Here is a 20,144-nt window from a genome sequence, read left to right as displayed (position 1 = left end):
GGAAATCTAGCTGCTAAGTGAAAGAATTTTACTGGGCAAAGCAGCATAAATTTTTATCTAATGCACATCAATATTTAAACTTTTTACATGAGGAAAAATTCCATTAATCTGACACACATTACTAGTAAAAGCAAAAAAAAGTCTTAAGGTACTTCACTGAGTTAGTGACATTTTCTTAGGTTGTCATAGTCTGATACTTGACTCACAGAAAAATTCTCAAATAGAACTGTATGGGCTGGCGGGAAAGTCAGCTGGCCCGTAATTCTACACATAGAAGTTTAAGAGAATTTAAAATTACTTTATGTGCTTCAGGAAGAATACATACTCTAACTTAGATTTTTAAACTTAAATTGTTAACTGTATTTGTGCTTCAGAAAATGTAAATTTTTTCTACAAGAAAAAGCGGCTACAGATTTAGAAGGGTGTGGATGGCAGGAGCAGAAAGAGAAAGTTCCTTGCCCAGTCTGAGTGGCCAAGAGCCCAAGGACAGACTCTGGGCCCAAAGGAGAAGCGATCCAAGTCAGGATGGAGAGAAGGAAGCTGATGACTTCGGAGGGGACGGGAAAAGAAGAGCAGAGACTGAAGCAACAACAAACCAAACAACGTTTATTATGTGGAAGAGCAGAGGATGACAGGGAGAGCAGGGCATGTTTTATTATGAAATATTTCAAACATACAGAAAAGTCCAAGAAATAAAACTCGTGTACCCATCAACTAGATTTTTGCGGTATTAACATGGAGCCATATTTTCTTCAGTACCTTTAAGCCATAAGAAGTTATATATACAGTAAAAAGCCCCTATGTATCTCTTCCTGACAGTCCCATGAATTTGGTATGAATCCTTTACGCAAGACTTATTTGGGAGGAGGAATTTAAGAGGAAAAAAATAAAATTACCCAACCTAACAGAAGAGTGGTGAGCAAACAAAAATGAAGGCGTAAAAGGTCATTAAAGAAAGTTTCCAGTAAACAAAAACCCAAGATGCTGTACTTTCTCTCCTAAGTCTAGCCTTCGATGTTCCTTTCTCATAAGTGTTTGTTTCTGAAAGAGAAAAATCAACTATCATTATGCTTGATATAAAAACTCAGTCACTATGGTTCTTAATTTCTATCTTAAGTACAAGCAAAACAAATATTCGCTTCTAACTGAAATTACACATTTAACTGTCAGCTAAAAAAATTCACCACCACAACAGCACAATATGTGAATTACAGCTGTTTGTACTCCCCCTTCACAAACATAACGTACAGCTATTTGCACTCTCCTTCAAATATAAAAAATATTTTATATAAACTTGTGTGAAGTACTTATGTATCGCTTCTGAGCAACAGATTACAGAGTTTTATGTTCTCATCACCACAGTACTCCTAGTTTAACAATTTTACAATTATTAACAAACAAATTTCTCCAGAGATAACGAAACACTTAAAATTTAAAGATATTGTATCTAGGAAGAATAACTTAAAGGAGTAAATATTTAATTACATTTTCACCACAATGAAGGAAGTATGCTTAAGCAACCACGTATGTAATTTTTTCTATTAATATAACCCGTTAGTTTTGTGGCCATCAGAACTGATCTAATGTGAAAAGCTACTGTAACACAGCATACAGTTAAGCATCGAGGGGCAGTAGAGATAATTCGGCTTTGAGTCAGAAGACCTAGTTTCCACTCTGTGTGTGTGATTCTGTGCATTTAACCTCTCTGAGCCTCAGCTCCCTCATCGATGAAACAGGACCTACTTTCTTTCCGAGGGTATTGTGAAGATTAAACATGGGACTAGATATTAAAATGCTTTTTAAATAACGCACTACCAAAATATAAGGTATTATGCTGTGTTCAAATGTAGACAAAAATATGTATTTATTCCCACCGTAGGGGAAAGCCAGTGCAACTACTATGCTTTACATCAAGTATTTGTTTTTTTTTTTTTAAGACTGGCACCTAAGCTAACAACTGTCGCCAATCTTTTTTTTTTTTCCTGCTTTTCTCCCCAAATCCCCCCAGTACAGAGTTGTATATTTTAGTTGTGGGTCCTTCTAGTTGTGGTATGTGGGACGCCGCCTCAGCGTGGCCCGATGAGTGGTGCTGTGTCTGCACCCAGGATCTGAACTGGTGAAACAGTGGGCCACCGAAGCAGAGCACGTGAACTTAACCACACGGCCACAGGTCTGGCCCCTAAATCAAGTATTTTTTGTCTGTTTTTTTTTTTAAGTAATGCCTTCAATCTATCTAGAAAGAACAGAAAACATAGGCTCATCTTGTGTATGTAAGCACTCTTGATATTCTTATGGAAAAAGCCTATTAGAGAAAAAGATAAAAGCGCATACAAGTTAATCAACTTGATCAACAATACGATTTGGCGCTAGGACTAAATTCCAGAAGTTCATGTCATTGCATGTTACTTAATATATGAAATTAAAATCATCATTAAATTTAAGATTTTAAACTCAAGTACACAAAACAGCAGTCAGTATTAAAACAATGTATCAGAAAGGACTGACCGTTGTAATTGCAATTGTAAGTCAGCATTTATTAAAGATAAACTAAAACTTGTAAAGGAAATAAATTACGAGAATCAAAACTGTTGATCTTGCATTAATGACATTTAGTTTAGAATTTAGCCATACTTTCTTAGGAACAAAAACAAAACAATGATACATTACCACATGGAGGGTATGTCTGAACACAGTAGGTCCCTACTTGAGAGTTACCAGGCCCACAGAGACCCTCAGAGAGCAGGACCACCTCGTGAGCTGTTTGCAAACACTCTGATTTACAAAATGCTCCTTAGCCAACAAGAGTGCACAAATTAAATAAATCAAAGATCCTTTGCTTTTGGCTGGAATTATACTAACTCAACACGGTAAGGAGGACAATCTCATTTGCCTCAGAAATTCTAATTGGCTGTGGATCATAAAGTAATTTCTGTGGGCTATCTTAGAAGAAAGCATCCCAGACCATAAAAAAGCAGGGGAACCTCTATTTAAAACCCACCAATACTGTGTCTGAGCACTAGAATCGCCACAGCCAAAAGAGGAGAGTATGTTTTGTTTTGAAATGAAATATACCATCAGGGCAGCCCACTTTCCATTCCTGGCCCTTTGGCGCCTCTTCACAAAAAGTGCTAAACATTTTTAGAGCAACGCGCACAAGGGAGAGTTAATATTACTTCCAGACACAAGGAATTTGAGGCAAAGCTTTACCTCACAACAACTTTTACAAGTCCCTCCACATATCAATAACATGAGCCTTCTCAAAATTACACAGAAGGAAAGGTAACTGGGACCTCCACAGCCCTGGGCCCAGTTCCATTAGCAGTGTCAAAGGAAGATTATCAAATAAGACCTAGGAAGACAGCAAAAACTACAACCAGACGTCAGATCATGAGATCACAAAATAAAGTACAGCCTCACAACACGGTTCCCCCAATTAGCTCCACCCTGATAACACGACTGGAGATACCCTACTGCTGGTTACAGAAGTGGCAATAACATCCAATTTAACTTAACTTTTTAACAATTTCTTCATTTCAATAAATTTATTTTGATTGGTTGGATTGTTTAAGAGGAAGAGAAGAATCTGTTCGTGTTTTTCAACCTATGGGTGAAACAGAAATAGTATTATTTCATTCCCAAAAATGTTGGGAGTATAATTTTATTGAAAGGAATGTTACCCACTTGCTTCCGTAACTCTGTGCAGCAGTAATTCATCCTGTATGTTTCTTCTAAAAGCAAACACAAAAAGCCATTAGATAACATATGGGAGTCTGAGCGCAAACAGCTCTGCCTCCCCAATGGGTTCCGACTACAAATGACTTGATCATTTGGGCTTTACTGTAATCTACTACTGCGTCATGGGTTTTACCAAATTAATGCCCTCATCTCCCAGAGTTCAGGTCATTCGCCTATCATATATCATATATGGGATTTCTCTCTTCGGCTGACAGCAGGTCTGCCAAATAATCATCTTACGAAATATTAGTATGATTCAATCTCAAAAATATGAGTTCTCACTTTGATCAGGATCAAAAGTAAGTTGGGAGTAACTCTGAATGCTGGATATCTCCAAAGCTGTCAGCATCAACTCTATCGTCAGTGTTGCTGAGTCTGATCTAAAGAAAATCTGGACTAAGAGGCCTGCTCCCATCCAGGCAGTTCCTCTGAGGTGGCAACATGAATCAGCGCCCTGCCGCTGGATTTATAAAGGAGGAGGACAAAGGGAATGTGGCCACGGACAGGAAGGAAAGATCAGGTCACCTAAATTGATTACATCTGTTCCTAATGACACTTAGATCTGTTATTAATTAAATTTGAAAAACATACCTTTATTTAAAGCATTTTGCTTTTTAGCTGTCATGTTTTTTGCCAGTCCACACATCACCAGCTTATCAGCTATACTGGCAGTACCATTCTCAGAACATTTCTCAACCGACACTGTATGGACATTCTTGACAATTCCTTTTACAGAAAGCATTACATTCTGATTCAACATGAAATTTTTTAGTAGCTCTATTATTAACTTGGAACAGCTTCCATTCAATTCCATTAGTCCTGGAAAAAATTGAATATTAGAGTTAATCTTCAAGTCCCTTAAAAAATATTTAGATAAATTATCTAACAATAATAAGGAAAAGGCTCACTTATTTTAGCTGGGTTACACATGCTTTGATGGACTACTGCTGTTGCATTAAAAAAAAATCAAACATTCAATAAATATTCATTGATACTATTAGGTGTTAATAGATAAGCGTCTGCTGTCCTGGACATACATCCTCAAGTGAGAAGCAAACAATAACGAAGATAATTTTCCAACTGTCTCTCCAGGTCAAAACCAAAGCAGACTACGAGGCAATCAGTGTGCTATTATCTGCAGGGACCTCTGGGTAAAGAAAGCAGGAGTCAGAGTGAAAAGCTGCTTTAGCATTTTAGTTCCCTTTATTCAAACTCCAACTGAAGAGCTGAATATATGCAGATAATATGCCTCGTAAGGTAGACCAAAATGGTGTCATTTGAATGTTTCTAGTCTCTGAAGAGCAGAGTAAGAGGTCAGATGGCCCCAGTTCATGCTGGCCCTGCCACTTACTAGCTTTGCAACCTGGGGCAAAACAGACTCTCTGAACCTTGATGCTCTGAAACTAATCTGTAAAACAAAGATGGAATATGATGTTTGTGAGAAGGAAATAAAGAATAAAAGATAAGAAATTTATTTGTAATTTATACAACAAATTTGATATTTAGAAATCTGGGCAGTTACTTGAAATACCCATTTCAGACTTAGCTATAAAACAAACAGAGAAAAAAATTGCACCGACATCCCAACTGGAAAGTGACTTAATTGCTTACCTTCAAGGGAACATTTAATAATTTGGAAAGGAAGCTCCAAGTGGTTGGTGGAGATGGGCTGCACTCTGGAAAGAGGCAGAGTTTCAATGTTTCCATAGTCTGCATACAGCACTTTCACATCTGTATCTGAAGTCCCCAGAACAATGGCTCGGTACCAGAAATCATCATCTGAAAATACAATGGAATCTCAGGTAAGAAGTTACATTCAATGACCCCCCTCCCTCAAGATGGTTATTCACAGTCACATTTACATTACTTAGAAATTCATGCCAAGATTTCTGGTTAGAGTCCAGATTAAATATTGGCATCATCTCTACTCCTTCCAGATCCTACCAAAAAGTCAATTAAAGATTAAAAAGAAAAAGGCACAAAACCACGAGGCTAGAGAACAAGAAAGAAGATAATATAATATTGGAAGCTTGAAAGCAGATGCATGAATGGAAATGATTTAGCAGAGCTCAACCAAAGCTGGCGGTGGGGAAGCCAAGAGGCATCCCAATTTGCATCTCAAATCCCCAAGGCTTAATCCTTAGTGCTGCCCATTCAAAAGTAGGAGTGAAGATGGAGCTGAAAATGACAACTGAAAGTAAGCAGAGTTACTTCCCAAGACATACGAATAGACTTTAGTTCATAAACACATTTAGACATGATACTTACTTTTAAAGTTGTGAAAGAGAATGATCAGGTTTATGTTCACATGTTTTAATAAAGCTTAGAATACCTTCCCTCTTTCCAAGAAACTGCTCCTACCCCAGGGCAGAAGACTAGAGGTTTCTTCTCCAGAGAGGATGAGCCAGACAGACCATGGACTAGGGAACATGAGGCAGAGCAGAGGAGGAAAGTTACTAAAAACACTGTCAGGGAGGCTATGCACGCCAGGCAGGAGACAATCATCTCAAGGGAAAGCACTTCAAGAGACCAACCACAGGAGTCCCCGGTGAAAGGGCAGAGCCAGATCACCCTACAGTGAAGGCCACCAGTGGATAAGTTCTGCCTATGCACAAAGAAACTTCCAATTAACTTCTTGGTGCCCCATCTTAAATAAGTGAACAGCAAAGGATCACCAGATATTTAAATGAAGAAAGTCTCTAACATGAAAGAGAAGATGAAAACAAATAGGAACTCAAAGAAAAAGAAACAAGGAAGGGAGAAGACGATGAAAATTAAAAGAATGATATTAACATCCTCAGAGAAATGATTTTCCATCCTTCAAACAAAAACAAGACGGTACTAAAAACACACACGAGAAAAATAAAAAAGCTTTTGAAACTAAATATGTGATATCAGAAATTAAATACTCAAATAAAATTGAGGAAATCTCTTGAAAAACAGAACAAAAAGATGAAAGAGAAAAGAGGAAATTTAGTAGAAAAGCTCAAGTCCAATATTAGACTACTTAGAGTTCCTTAAAGAAAAAGAAGATGAAGAAGAAAAGAATTCAGGAAAATTTCTCAAAACTGAAGCTCATGAATTTCTAGACTTAAGGGCCCCAATATAAGTCACAACATAAATTTCAAAACATGGGATGAAGACACTAACAGTTCTAGAAAACAAAATATGTACAAAGTTTGGAGAACCTGAATGACATTTCTCTCTTGACCAGCAACACCAACAACTAAAAGACAAGAAAAACAATGCCTTCAAAATCTTAAGAGAAAGATGATTTCCAACCTAGAATTCTATAACCAGGCAAGCCATCAATGAACTATTAGGGTAGAATGAAGACTTGTTCAAACAATGGAGATAAGAGAAAATTAATCTTACATGTACCTTTTCTCAGCTTCTGGAGGATGGGATATACCCAAATACTAGAGTAAATTAGAAGTAAGGGATCCAGAAAACACTGTGAGATGAGGGAGGGAGAAATCTAGCCAATAAAGTGAGGTGGGAGAGAAATCCAAGAAACAGAGGAGGATGGTGTTAAAACAGTGCCCAGCATGATGGTGAAGGAAAAATTCCAGGATGACAGCTCAGGTCTGGAGGACAAGCAGTCTAGATAGCAGGTCAGAAGCCTGAAGATGCCTCTAACATGATAAAAGTTGATAAAGTACATCAAGTGTTTACACTAATGCAGAGAACTGGAGATAATTAGTGAAAGTATACAAGAACAACAACAACAAAGGCAGCAAGGGAGAAATGTAATCATAGTACCCCACATGGCTAGGCTATGAATAGTGTTTATGCAAGCCTACTAAAGTAATACAGAACACTTACATAACCAAAAATAATAACGTATTACTGGGAAGAAAGGGAGGGAAAGTGTTGATTCAGTTGTCACACGAAAGAAAAATAAAACTAACCATACTGTACTTTAAAACTGTAAATCTCAATTTAAAAATGAACACTATTTGGGCAACAGACAAAAAGCATTTTAAATCCATCGTGGGCAAGGGGATGATGACAGTGGCCTGCTCACAAATTTTTGGCACATACGGAAATTTCTTTAAGATGCCCAGAGAGCAATGTTTCCAGAACCTAGAAAACAATTTACAGCCTTTGACTCAGAAATTCCATCCCTGAAAATTCATCTTATAGTATTCATAGTTACCAAATTTCTGCCCAAGAATATTCACTGCAAGTGTTATATATGTATTTTAGCAAAAGAAATTTGTTAACATGAAATATTAAATAACAGGAGAATGATTGCTGTACCTTGATTCAATGGGTCTGACTCCCTGAGGCATTTTAGTCTTTAAGTACATTCACAGAGTTCTATAAATTATTTAAATCCCTCCATACACAAACATGTTATTGACTCACCATATAAAGTATGGTTATCTAGAGCTGGTTATCTAGAAGTAGTGACAGATTTGCAGATTTCTACATACATCCTTCCCTAACTACCATCTATGGCTATAGAACAGAAAAGCCAAATGATTCCAATATATGAATTAAACCCATGACCTTGTCTGTCTTAATTTCTGTAACCAAATGAAATTTACATCTAAAATAACAAAATCCACATAATCTCATGTAAAAGAGAACAGACAAAATCTTTTCCCTTTAATATTTTACCTAAAAGAATCTTACTTGTGTATCTGGCACAGCACGCATCTCCAATTCTTGGTCTGTAAGACGATCGACTTTTCTGAGCATTGCAATATTCTAACATTTCAGCTGTCAATATACACAGTTTTTCCTGATCTTCTAAAATATATAAAAGCAATCTTTTGTGAAGAAATTTTCAATGCTATTTAAACAGTATACAAAAGAATGTCAAATCTAATCACTCAAAAACCCATGTGTATTAAAGTACACATTCATATATATATATTTTTTTGATTTTTTTGAGGAAGATTAGCTCCCAGCTAACTACTGTCAGTCCTCCTCTTTTTGCTGAGGAAGCCTGGCTCTGAGCTAACATCCGTGCCCATCTTCCTCTAGTTTATATGTGGGACGCCTACCACAGCATGGCTGCCAAGCAGTGCCATGTCCGCACCCGGGATCCGAACCAGCGAACCCTGGGCCGCCGAGATGCGGAACGTGTGAACTTAACCGCTGCGCCACCGGGCCGGCCCCAGTACACATTTATATTTTAAAAAATAAATCAAACCACTACTGGTTATCTTGTGCCAAAGGGATGCAATACCGGGAGGGAGCAAGAAGGAAGCCTTTGGTGGGCTCATTTCTTGATCCAGGTGGTTACACTAGTGTGTTCACTCTACGAAAACTTAACACGTTCTATTTTTACAATTGTTCAGTATACTTTTCAGCAAGGCTGTTACAGTTAATAAGGTTTGACAATTTGAAACAAAAGTTCATTTTTTCAGCTTTAGGGTACCTGCAAATTACTTTGAGTAGCCACCACCCACCTCACACTAACTCACCTTCTGATACTAAGGATAAACTCAAATAGATTGGAGAAATGCCTTAATTGTAAACTTCCATGAAACAAAAAAGGAAAACATTTATACGCTACTTTTCTTCATTATCAGATCCTGTTTGTAAAACATTTCTCTAAGTTTCTAAGATATAGAAACACTATGATTGTAGACTGATTACAAAGTACTCTTTCAATATATCTAAAACAGTTTTGGTTCAAATGATCTTAAATGGTTGTAGAAGGTTAGCTTAGTAAAGCAATTCAATATAGACAGTCGAGATTTTAGACAAGAAATTACACAGTAATTAAAGACACTTTTGTTATAAAAAGCAGTAGATTATCAAGACCCGGTCGAGCAGGTGCTGAATGAAGGGCAGTCCCCTCATGTTCACATTTGTATTTTTGTAAGTAAATCTGCCTTAAATGTTACGACCAATTCTTCCTTAAAACATTGAACGAAACAAAAATTATCACCCACCTCTCCTCATTTCCTAAGGAGTTCAGATAAGCACTTTCATCACACAGTTAAAAAGATCAGCACAAATAGATCTCAAATTTTGGTTTCTTACCAGGCATCTCACTTGGTAGTGCATAAAATAAGTTTAAGTTTATGATTTCTAATATGCTTGCTTGCACAATTTTATTAACTGGCAATTCTATCGTCTTCCACTGCTCAGCTGAAGAGATGGCTAAAAACATACAAAACACAGGTCTTGCACAAAATAAATTAAACTTAGTATCCTTTCCCAGTAACAGATTCACTCACTCAATAATTTATTCATCAACAGCTATTATCAACATTTCCAAATTGAAAATCTGTTTTTCATGCAACAATCTATTCAATTTGAAGGATTTTTATGGCGTTACACAAAGTCCAATCTATAAGGAGAATCCTTGAACTACTGTACTCCTGTAGTATATTTCTGTGGTATGTTTCCATTTCTGTAGTATATTTACCATAATTCTTAAAATTTATTCCAACTTTAAGGGATACATGGTTATATGATGCAAGTTCACCTGATAAATAACTATGTTAAAAATGAGTACAGTGTTTAATAAAACCATGTTTCAACAAGTTAATATTAACTTTAACAACCTATTATTAATCTATTTCCACAAAGCATATTTCCACAAGAAAAATGTGTCATTTAGGATAGAAATATTTTCATAGCCTACAAAAGCAAAGGATAACATGAATTAAACAACAATGGTTTTAAAATGTTACCTTGTAGCCCTGGGGTGTCAATTTGAGGGTCAATTTGAAGATCATGTTTGTTAACAGGGCTGTTATTTGGCAAGTCTTTACATGGTGAACCTACTTTTAAGACCAGATGCTCATCAATCAGAACATCACCAATTATTCTGGGATAACAAGTGGAAAGATCAGTGAGTTCAATTCCCACTCCATTCTCAGTGATTTCCACCACTCGGGCTTGGAGTTTTATCCCTGCAACACACATCTGAAATCTTGCAATGGCTTCTTTAGTCCAATGTGTGTTTCTAGGCTGTATATCTGGCAAATAAAAACAGCATTAAAAAGAATTCCGTGCCCAAGCTGCATTTTTGCTTCAACAGGATTCAGGACTGGGTCCTTGCCAAGTTTACCATTCAGGTCAGCAATTTTGAGTATCTCTTTCAATATTCAATTATATATCTACACTCTCCATGCCTTAACTACAGATAATGGATTTGCAAATATACTACCAGGGTTTTGGGAGGCTCAGGACCTTTCCTCGCCTTCCCTACTAATGTATCGTCACCTGGCATTTTTCCAATAGGCAAAACCAGGATTATTATTTCGTCTAGGAGCCACCATTGTGTTCTGTTACACACACAATGACGAGTACCAATTATGCTGGTAAAAGATGTCAACAATACACCTTCACCCCGGTGGACAGTTTTCTAATGATAATTTCAAAATGTCATTTTAAATTACTTAATCAAAAATTATTTTTCTTGGATAACTTTGGCTTATATCCTTATTTTCATAACACTGATTCTCAAACTTCAGTATCCAACTGAATACCTAAAAGGCTCCTTAAAAAAAGATTTCAGGGTCCCACCCTAGAGTTTCCAATATAGTAGAAGGTCTTGTTTACAGACTGAGAATCTGGTGGTGGTTTTTTTTTTTTTTGGCTGAGTAAGATTAGCTCTGAGCTAGTATCTGTGCCAATCTTCCTCCACTTTATATGTGGGTCACCACCACAGCATGGCTGGTGAGTAGTGTAGCTCCATGCCCAGAAACCAAACCCCCGAACCCCGGGCTGCCACAGCGGGGAGTGCTGAACTTAACTACTACTATGCCATGGGGCTGGCCCCTAGAATCTGCATTGTTAACAAGCTCTCGTGTTGATGCTGCTGGTTTGGGGGCCACATTTTAAGAAGCACTGACATAAAACATGGTAATTAAAAACAACAATCTGAAACATAGTGTAAAATAAGTAGAAAGAAAACAGGCAAAGGAAAAAATGAAAAGTATCTATGCTTCTAGACACCATCACTATTAACATTTTGGCATCCTATCTTCCACAATTTTTATGTGCACGTGGAAACACACACATGCACATACATACTCATTTCTTTTATAAAGAAATTTTTATAATAGTAATAGCTATTATGGGTATAATGCCTGGCACTAAGTGTTTTATATTTTTTATTTTTTTTTTAAAGATTGGCACCTGAGCTAATGTCTGTTGCCAATCTTCTTCTTCTTTGTTTTTTTTCCTTCTTCTTCTCCCCAAAGCCCCCCAGCACATAGTTGTATTTTCTAGTTGCGAGTGCCTCTGGTTGTGCTATGTGTGATGCCGCCTCAGCATGGCCTGATAAGTGGTGCCATGTCCGCACCCAGGATCCGAACCAGCAAAACCCCGGGCCACCAAAGTGGAGCACGTGAACTTAACCACTTGGCCTTGGGGCCGGCCCCCTATCTCTTTTATTCTTAATGACTCCTGGAGGAAGCCAGTAGTATTTTTTCCAGATGAGGAAATGGAACTACAGAGAGTTTAAATAATTGGCCTAAGGTCTCACAGCTCATGGGTAGCAGAGTTGGTTTTAGAGTTTGTCTCAATCACGATGCTCTCCTGTATCTCTCTTATAACTTGCTTTCTTCACTTAAATCATGAACAATTCTACATATAAATAACACGTATTTAACATCATTTTAATTCTGTGTAACAGCAGACACTTAAACAGAACTGAGTAACAGGCCCTATTCTAAACTTTCATCTAACGCTGACAACCCTATAGTCAAGGGTTTTTATCCCTTATCCATTACACGGATCATTATTTAACCAGTCTTCTATTACTGGCTATTTGGATTGTTTTGCTATTATTAACAGCAGTGTAATAAATTTCCTTGTAGGTGACTTTGTGAAAGTCCAAGATCATTTCTTTGGGATAAATTATGAGAAGTAAAATTGCTAACACCAAAGGTAGGAATATTTGAGGCTCTTAAGGAATCCTGCAAGACGCCTTCAGGAGAAAACACTGGTTTTCACTCTCATCATAAGAGAAAAGCAGTTGCCTCCCTACTTTGACATTTTAGCCATATCTTTAAAAATACTTTTCTGAATTTTATACTATGAAGCAGGATCTTTTAACTTATACAGAGAATTAAAATTACAGATGTTAATACTTAGAAGTTTATGTATCTTAAGTATTAGAAGACCGTTGAGAAAGTTTCTTATTCTGCACCATACCTACTAACCAGCACTGAATCCCTTGAAACGGAAGCTTTAAAAACGTTGATGGCATCATTTGGAGTTCATCTGCAGTAACTTCTTCACTGTTTCCATAATCCACAAAGTGTACTTTAACGTTTCCATTTGGTAAGATTTCCTTGACTAAAGCCCGATACCAATTACCATCACCTAAATTTAACACAGAGTTTGTAACATGGAATATTTCCCTTCTATGAGCATTTGTAATTTATCTTCAAAAAGACATCCTTTGCCTAAAGTAACTAATGAATTTGCTCTCTTCACCAGATGATGCTTTTAGTTTTTCATTCAGAAATCCCTATAAGAATTCTCAAAATGCATTTTAGAATATCTACCAAAATTTTTATAGCACCACACTTTTACATCTGATATATATTAAGGATGTGATTCATAACCTACCTAATAAACAGAATGTTACTCTCACCAGTAATGACACTGTTCTACTTGTTACTTGGTAAAATAATATAAAATATAAACAGCAGAAAAACTTGTGATGAAATTAAGGTGTTTCATCAAACATATTTTCAAAACAAGCACACATGGGGTGACCACAAGAAACAACGGGTCAGCAGTGAGCAGCTCTTCCATTATCAGAAATTCTGGGAAGAAAAGCATTTAACAAACTTAGCAAAGCTGAGGTAAGAAAGTATCATTGGAGGTACCTTGTTACAAAGAAAGAAGAAAAAATATATCTTAAGAACTCATTTCATCTTGATTGCGAAAAACATTTGTTCAAACATTAGGAAAAAAATACACATTAAAAATATTTGAAATATTTAATGCCTACTTGAAACTTGCTAAGACAGAAGACCTTAAAAGTCCTCATCACAAGAAAAAAACCTTGTAACTATATATTGTGATGGATGTTAACTAGACTTATTAAAAAAAACAAGGGGTGAATGTCAAGAAACAAAAGTTTCTAAAAAAGTCAATATTGCACCAACTGCAACTTACCTGCAAAAAAAGCACAACAAGGTTGCCCTATTTCTGCCTTAAAATCATTAGGCAACTTCTGCTGGCAATATTCTGCTAGAGATTTATTCAAATCATCAAGTTTCTTTAAAGCTGAAAATACAATACACATACGGCATTTAATATTTTTAAAAATGTATAGAACATAGATTTTCCTGTAAAACTGGAAAATGGTTTGATCACAAAATCTCAGGTACATGCCCCAAACAACTATTAAGTACACCAAATGCTTTATCCCTTTTCCTTATTGAAAAATTGATGGCGCAAATAAGTCATTTAGTTAATGCTTCAGTAGACTGCATACCAAGAATTCACTGGGCACAGGGACATGACAATGGCAGTATCAGTGTGCTAGAGCATGAGCTTTGCATGTGGACAAGGAAACAGTGTACAGCGTATACTGAAAGGTTACATACAAGCTGTCCAGAAGGAGTGTACGTAATTACTAACTGGATGGCATGGACAACATCTGCTTAAGAAATTCAGGGAGGTGAGCTCTGTGCTCACCAAAGGTTTCTTAGAGAAATTTGAAGTATGGCTCATTTGACAGAAAAGGAGAGGGTATTCCAGAAGGAAGAAATGGCTCTGAGCAAAGTATAGAATTACAAATTAAGCAGCCAAAAACAAGTGGTGGGAGCCCTTTGGCAAGGAGAGAAGTAGAAAGGTGAACCACTAAGGAAAAACACCAGAGATGTGCTTGGAAAAAAACACCATGGAGAACTTTAAGATAGCAAGTAACAGAATCTCAACACAGCAGAAGAGGAAAAGAAAAACAAATGTCTTTTAAATATGTGACAAAGGCCCATTCACAGAAATGGAAATTAAACTACAATGAGTTAGAATGTTCGCCTCCAGAGTAGCCAAAACAAAAAAGTTTAAGGGCAACTATCAGAAACAGTGTGGGAAAAGGCACACTCAGGACTGCTGGTGAGAACCAGCTTGGCCGACCTCCTGGAGGGCACTCTCTCTCAAAGGCACAAGCACACATAGCCTTTGACTTAATAATTACAATTTTAGGAATTTGTCCCAAGGACATACTCTCAGAATGAAGGCACAGAGTACAAGGACTGTTTTAGCAATAAAAGGCTGGAAAGGTGAACCTTTATTTATCCACACCTAGGTTAATTAAATTAGGATAAATCCACACAGTGGAATACCACATAACCATGAAAAAGAGTGGAGACTAAACAGCAATGTGGTATCCTGGACTGGATCCTGGAACAGAAAAAGGATGTTAGTGGAAATGGAAAATGACATCTAGTGAAATACAAATAAAGTCTGGAGTTTAGTTCAGAGAAATGTACCAGTATTGGTCTCTTCCTTGTAACAAATGTATCAATTATGTAAGATGTTAGCTACAGAGGAAGCTAGGTGAGAGGGTATACAGGAACTCTCTGTACCTCCTTTGCAACTTTTCTGTAAATCTAAAATTATTCCAAAATGAAAAATGTATTTACAAAAATGGAGAAAATACCATGTGATTTGACATCCAAGATACAGTGGGAGAAAAAAGCAAAGTGCAAAAATTATTTACAGTATTTTCCCATTTATGCATTCATAAAAAGGAATATATACATTCATACAAGCATATGTATAGAGTACTTCTGAGAAGATATTTAGAAAATTGAGAAGAGGAACTGTGAAACTTATTTTCCACTACATATACTTTTGTAACTTTTCTTTTTTTTTGAGGAAGATTAGTCCTAACATCAACCGCCAATCCTCCTCTTTTTGCTCAGGAAGATTGGCGCTGAGCTAACATCTGTGCCCATCTTCTTCTACTTTACATGTGGGACGCCTACCACACCATGGCTTGATAAGCGGTGCTAGGTCCATAACTGGGACCCAAACCAGCGAACCCTGGGCTGCTGAAGCAGAGCATGCGAACCTAACTGCTGTGCCACTCGGCTGGCTCCATGTACTTTTTAAACTTATGAATCTTGTGCCATATGCTTGTACGATCACCTATGAAAATAAATGTAACTTTAAAAATTTTGAATTTTATCCTTTATGAAATAGTGGCCTATCTCCCAGATGATTCTGGATAACAAATCTCACAAATTGGGAATCAGACAAGGACTTACCTAGTTTAATGTCCTCATTTGACAGAGAGAAAAACAAAGCTTCAGAAAAAGTTAAAATCAATGATGCTCATGAGACTGGCTCAAAGGAAGCTGACAGAAAACACCAAGTGTTTGTGAGGATGTGGAGCAACTAGAACTCTTAAACTGACAACTGTTATTACCACTTTGGAAATTTTTTGGCGTTCATTGACCAAAGCTGAAAATATACAAGTTCTCTAAGATATGGCCAGTAATTTCATTCCTAGGAATATACTCAATGGAAACGTATGCACATGTTCACTAAATTTGTAAGGGAATGTTCATATCAACATTATTTTATAGCTCAGAATTAGAAACAACCCAAACGTCCAACAGTAGAAAGGAATAATAAATTATAGTACATTCACCCAATGGAACATGATACAGCAATGAAAAATGAGCGACAGCTACATGTGAAAATGATGGCCCAATCTCACAACGTGGAAAAAAAGCAGCAAGGCACAGAAGACTATATAGTGTGTAATTCCATTTACGAGAAGTTCAAAACCAGGAAAAACTAATCTATGCTATTAGAAGGCAGGATAGTATCTCTCTTTTGAAAGCGAGAAGGAGCAGTAATCAGAGAAGACGTCAAGGAAACTTCCCGGTTACTGGTAACGTTTTATTTCTTGACCCAGATGTTGGTTATGTAAGTGTTTTGACTTGTGATAATTTGTTATGCTGTACTCCTATTTCTCCACTTATCCATATGTAAGTTAAACTTCAATGGAATCAACAATTAAATTTAATTTTCGAAAATGAATTCAGGAGGCAGTCTTTGAAATCTCAACTGGTTTAGAGATTGCTGAAAAAAGAAACAATGGCTTAAAATGGAATAAAAGTCAACTAAGTATAACCCAATCTTCCTCGGAAGTACAAATACCCACTTGGCCCTTCCTGGAAAGAAAGTACTTTTATCACTCAGTAAACTCATCCGGAGTTGTCATCTACACCAACGTATTTGTAAAAAGAAAGAAACGAGAAGAGTCAACTTACCATCCTCTTTAAGCACATGACAATAAAATTCTCCAGGACTGTATATCATACAGACCACAACATCTACTGTTTGGTCAACAGCAAGTTCAACCCACGTCCACACCAATGGATTTAATTTTGCTTCTACACCTGGGGGAACTGTGAAAACAGATGAACATTTTGTAAAAACAAATGGCCAGAGTTGGGTTAGGAGGTGGGGTTGCTGGGGAATCTGCTTTTGAAGAACAACTAAACTTTCAATGATTTTCTTAGTAACATTTGAGGAAAGTTAAACAGTATTACAATTAACCATTGCTACCTCACTGAAAATTTGGTTCTTCTTCAAAACCAAATTCACATTTCTGACTGTTCAGCTGCCATAAACCTTCTGACAAATTTTCAGTTCTCAAACACACTCTTAAATGTATTTAGATGAATGCTTGATTTAAAAATTGACATGACAGGTACTCACATCAATTCTGAAAGTATGAGAACCCACATAATCACAAAACCATCTGAACTCCAGCACGGACATTATCAGGTAGACATTTTACTCACCACTAGTTTCTTTCCTGTCACTGGGTTTATCTGTCAGGGCCCCCGTTTCCCCCACAGCGAAGCCTGTGTCTATGAGAACTTTAGCAACGCTGATGTGAGGTGTCACGGATGTATCTATAAGTTCCACCAGGGAACTGTTTTCCAACTTGTCCACTACTTTCACTGTCATCATTTTGTTCTGCACACTTTTTTTCATCAGACAAACAGCTTCTGGAGTCCAAATTCCTAATGATGGCTTTACTCCTAACAAAGAATTTTTAAGAGAATGTTAAAATATTTCCTACAACATGCATTTAGAAATTTACCTCCTAATTTCCACAAAGTTAAACTTAAGTAATCTACGATAAACATTGGAACCAAAAAGTTCCATCTGAGAAGGGTTTTCTAAACACGAAATGAAAGAAAAATTACAAAGAAAAAGCCTGTAAACAGCTTCTATACTTCTAGGTAAAAAACCACAATTTCATCACTATGAAATGTTCACAAAAGCAAATCCACAAAGACCAAGCAGATTATTGGTTGCCTGGGGAGCAAGGATTAACTATAAATGGGCACAGGAAATCTCACAGGGGGGATGGAAATGTCCTAAAAGTGGATTAAGGTGATGGTTGTACAACTTAGTAAATTTACTAAAAATCACTGAATTGTATACCTAAGACAGTGGATCTTGTGGTATTTAAATTATATCTCAATAAAGTTAAAAAAAATCATAAACAAAAGTATAAAACAATCCAGGAAGAAATAATGGTCCCTTACATTAATACATGAAATATCTGTAGCATTTGCTGAAAGGCACTTACAAATCGGCAACCTCAAGGTTATGCCTGGTAAGTACATAAAATTTAAGAGCCAAGTAACCTACAAAAAAACGTTTGGCCTCACTGGTAATGAAGCAAATTTAAACGATTTCAGTTTTAGCTTATCAAAACTGGCCAAGATGAAATAATATAGAAATATCTATTTGGTGCACCAATGGGGGAAGGAATTGACTAACCTCATACATTTCTGGTAGATGTATAAACTAGTTAACCCTTTCTGGAGAATATTCACAATATGTACCCCAAACATGAAAAGAAGCATCCCATGAACACCTCCATTCCCCCTCCAGACATATTTTGCAAAGTAAGTACATTTTGCAACCTATCCTAAGGAAATGGTCTTGAAGAGGCTGCAAAATGCAGTTAAAATAACATTACTAACAGCAAAAACTTGGAAATAGTCTTCTGGTAATTGGATACTAGCTAAATTACGGTAAGTTTGAATGAAGACTGTAGAAGGCAATTTGTTGACATGGAAAGAAGCCCCTTTTGCTAAGGGGACATATAGTGATTCCTAAGCATATGATCATAATGTTCTCATTGTTTTTACAACTAGGTTTTCTCCTACTTCATGTAGTTAATAGGCACCTGTGATATTTATCAATAATGCAGGCTCTATAAATAGCAAAAAGAACACTCGATTCCACAACGAGACGTCATTAAATTTTATTTTATTACAGAGAGTATTTACTAAATGTTCTATTAAGAATTATTTTGCACTAAGTTATGACTAAGCACATTCCTTTATCATATCAGTAATTTCAATTCAATGCTCCTACTTTAGGTTTTAGTATTTTAAGAGTATGGGGACCATAAAAATTTCATACCTGCCAGCACACACTTTATAGCTTGCATTGGCAGTTCCAACAACTTTGGTGTTATGGGACAAAGTCTTGTCAAACTAAGGATTTCAAAGTTTCCGTAATCCACATATCCAACGAGTACAGATTCTTCAGACGCATAAGCCAAAATAGAGGCACGGTACCACTGATCATCCTCTGAAAATAGGAGAGACTCAGTTTCAAATGATTTTCCAACAGAGATATAAACAAAAATATTTCCTCCAAAATTTAGAGATTATCATTTGTAGATTTTATTTTAACATAAGATCAAGCTTTATTGAACAATGAATGCTTATTTAACATTGCTACTTCTGCTTACCAGAAGCCTTCAACTCCTAAATGTCACCTTTATTCACACCTTACTGGACTACTAATGCGGTAAGCTGTCATTTTATTTACATGCTTTGTCTCCCCAGCAGAGCACTAGCTTATCAGGACAGAGAACATGTCCTGATCAGGTGAATCCACAAGGTTTTGATCAATACATGAACCACTGGTTAAGGCATCAAGCAGGGCTAATTCTAGAATACCTGGCAGTATGGGTTAACCAGATTCCACCAACCAAGCAATCAATTTACCAGAGGCATACTTGTATCTCCTCTTCTGTGAGGCCACTGGACCTCCCTTCAGCCAAGAATAACAGAACCCAGTCATCAAAGGCAAGACCTGTGCAGCTACAGAGGCTGTGCCATGACAGCTCTGTGCTTCCAGACCCTTTGGCTGTTTATTCCAAAGAAAACTGGTGAAGACACGACCCTGGGAGATGGCACATTCACATAATGATGTAAATAGAATTATCTGCACCAGTCTCCAAAAATCTTCAGGGCTGCTAAGACAATAAAAACTTCCTTTACCATCCCCCCACTTCCTTGACACTCATGGGCCCTCCTCCCTTACATTTTTTTTTTTTTTTAAAGATTTTATTTTTTCCTTTTTATCCCCAAAGCCCCCCGGTACATAGTTGTATACACTCTTCATTGTGGGTCCTT

At 36.9% G+C, this 20,144-nt stretch overlaps 1 protein-coding gene across 1 annotated transcript in view; it reads right to left on the bottom strand.

Annotated features, from left to right (window-relative positions):
• Window positions 1-2,209: 2,209 nt before the first annotated feature.
• TDRD1 (tudor domain containing 1) overlaps window positions 2,210-20,144 on the bottom strand; it is a 43,937-nt gene continuing 26,002 nt past the window's right edge. Inside the window, exons 14-25 of the mRNA XM_046653830.1 lie at window positions 19,141-19,311; window positions 17,496-17,738; window positions 16,959-17,096; window positions 13,843-13,953; window positions 12,868-13,038; window positions 10,395-10,682; window positions 9,739-9,858; window positions 8,377-8,493; window positions 5,347-5,514; window positions 4,327-4,554; window positions 3,682-3,728; window positions 2,210-3,601 (exon numbers count right to left, since the gene is read on the bottom strand). Of these exons, the coding sequence (XP_046509786.1) occupies window positions 3,509-3,601; window positions 3,682-3,728; window positions 4,327-4,554; window positions 5,347-5,514; window positions 8,377-8,493; window positions 9,739-9,858; window positions 10,395-10,682; window positions 12,868-13,038; window positions 13,843-13,953; window positions 16,959-17,096; window positions 17,496-17,738; window positions 19,141-19,311 (1,895 nt within the window). The 3' untranslated portion in view covers window positions 2,210-3,508. The remainder of the gene's footprint in view (window positions 3,602-3,681; window positions 3,729-4,326; window positions 4,555-5,346; window positions 5,515-8,376; window positions 8,494-9,738; window positions 9,859-10,394; window positions 10,683-12,867; window positions 13,039-13,842; window positions 13,954-16,958; window positions 17,097-17,495; window positions 17,739-19,140; window positions 19,312-20,144) is intronic.

This window comes from Equus quagga, chromosome 2 (assembly GCF_021613505.1).
Source record: "Equus quagga isolate Etosha38 chromosome 2, UCLA_HA_Equagga_1.0, whole genome shotgun sequence".
Lineage (NCBI taxonomy): Eukaryota > Metazoa > Chordata > Mammalia > Perissodactyla > Equidae > Equus > Equus quagga.
Note: the sequence above shows the minus strand (reverse complement) of the source record. Positions and strands in the feature narration are given on the sequence as shown.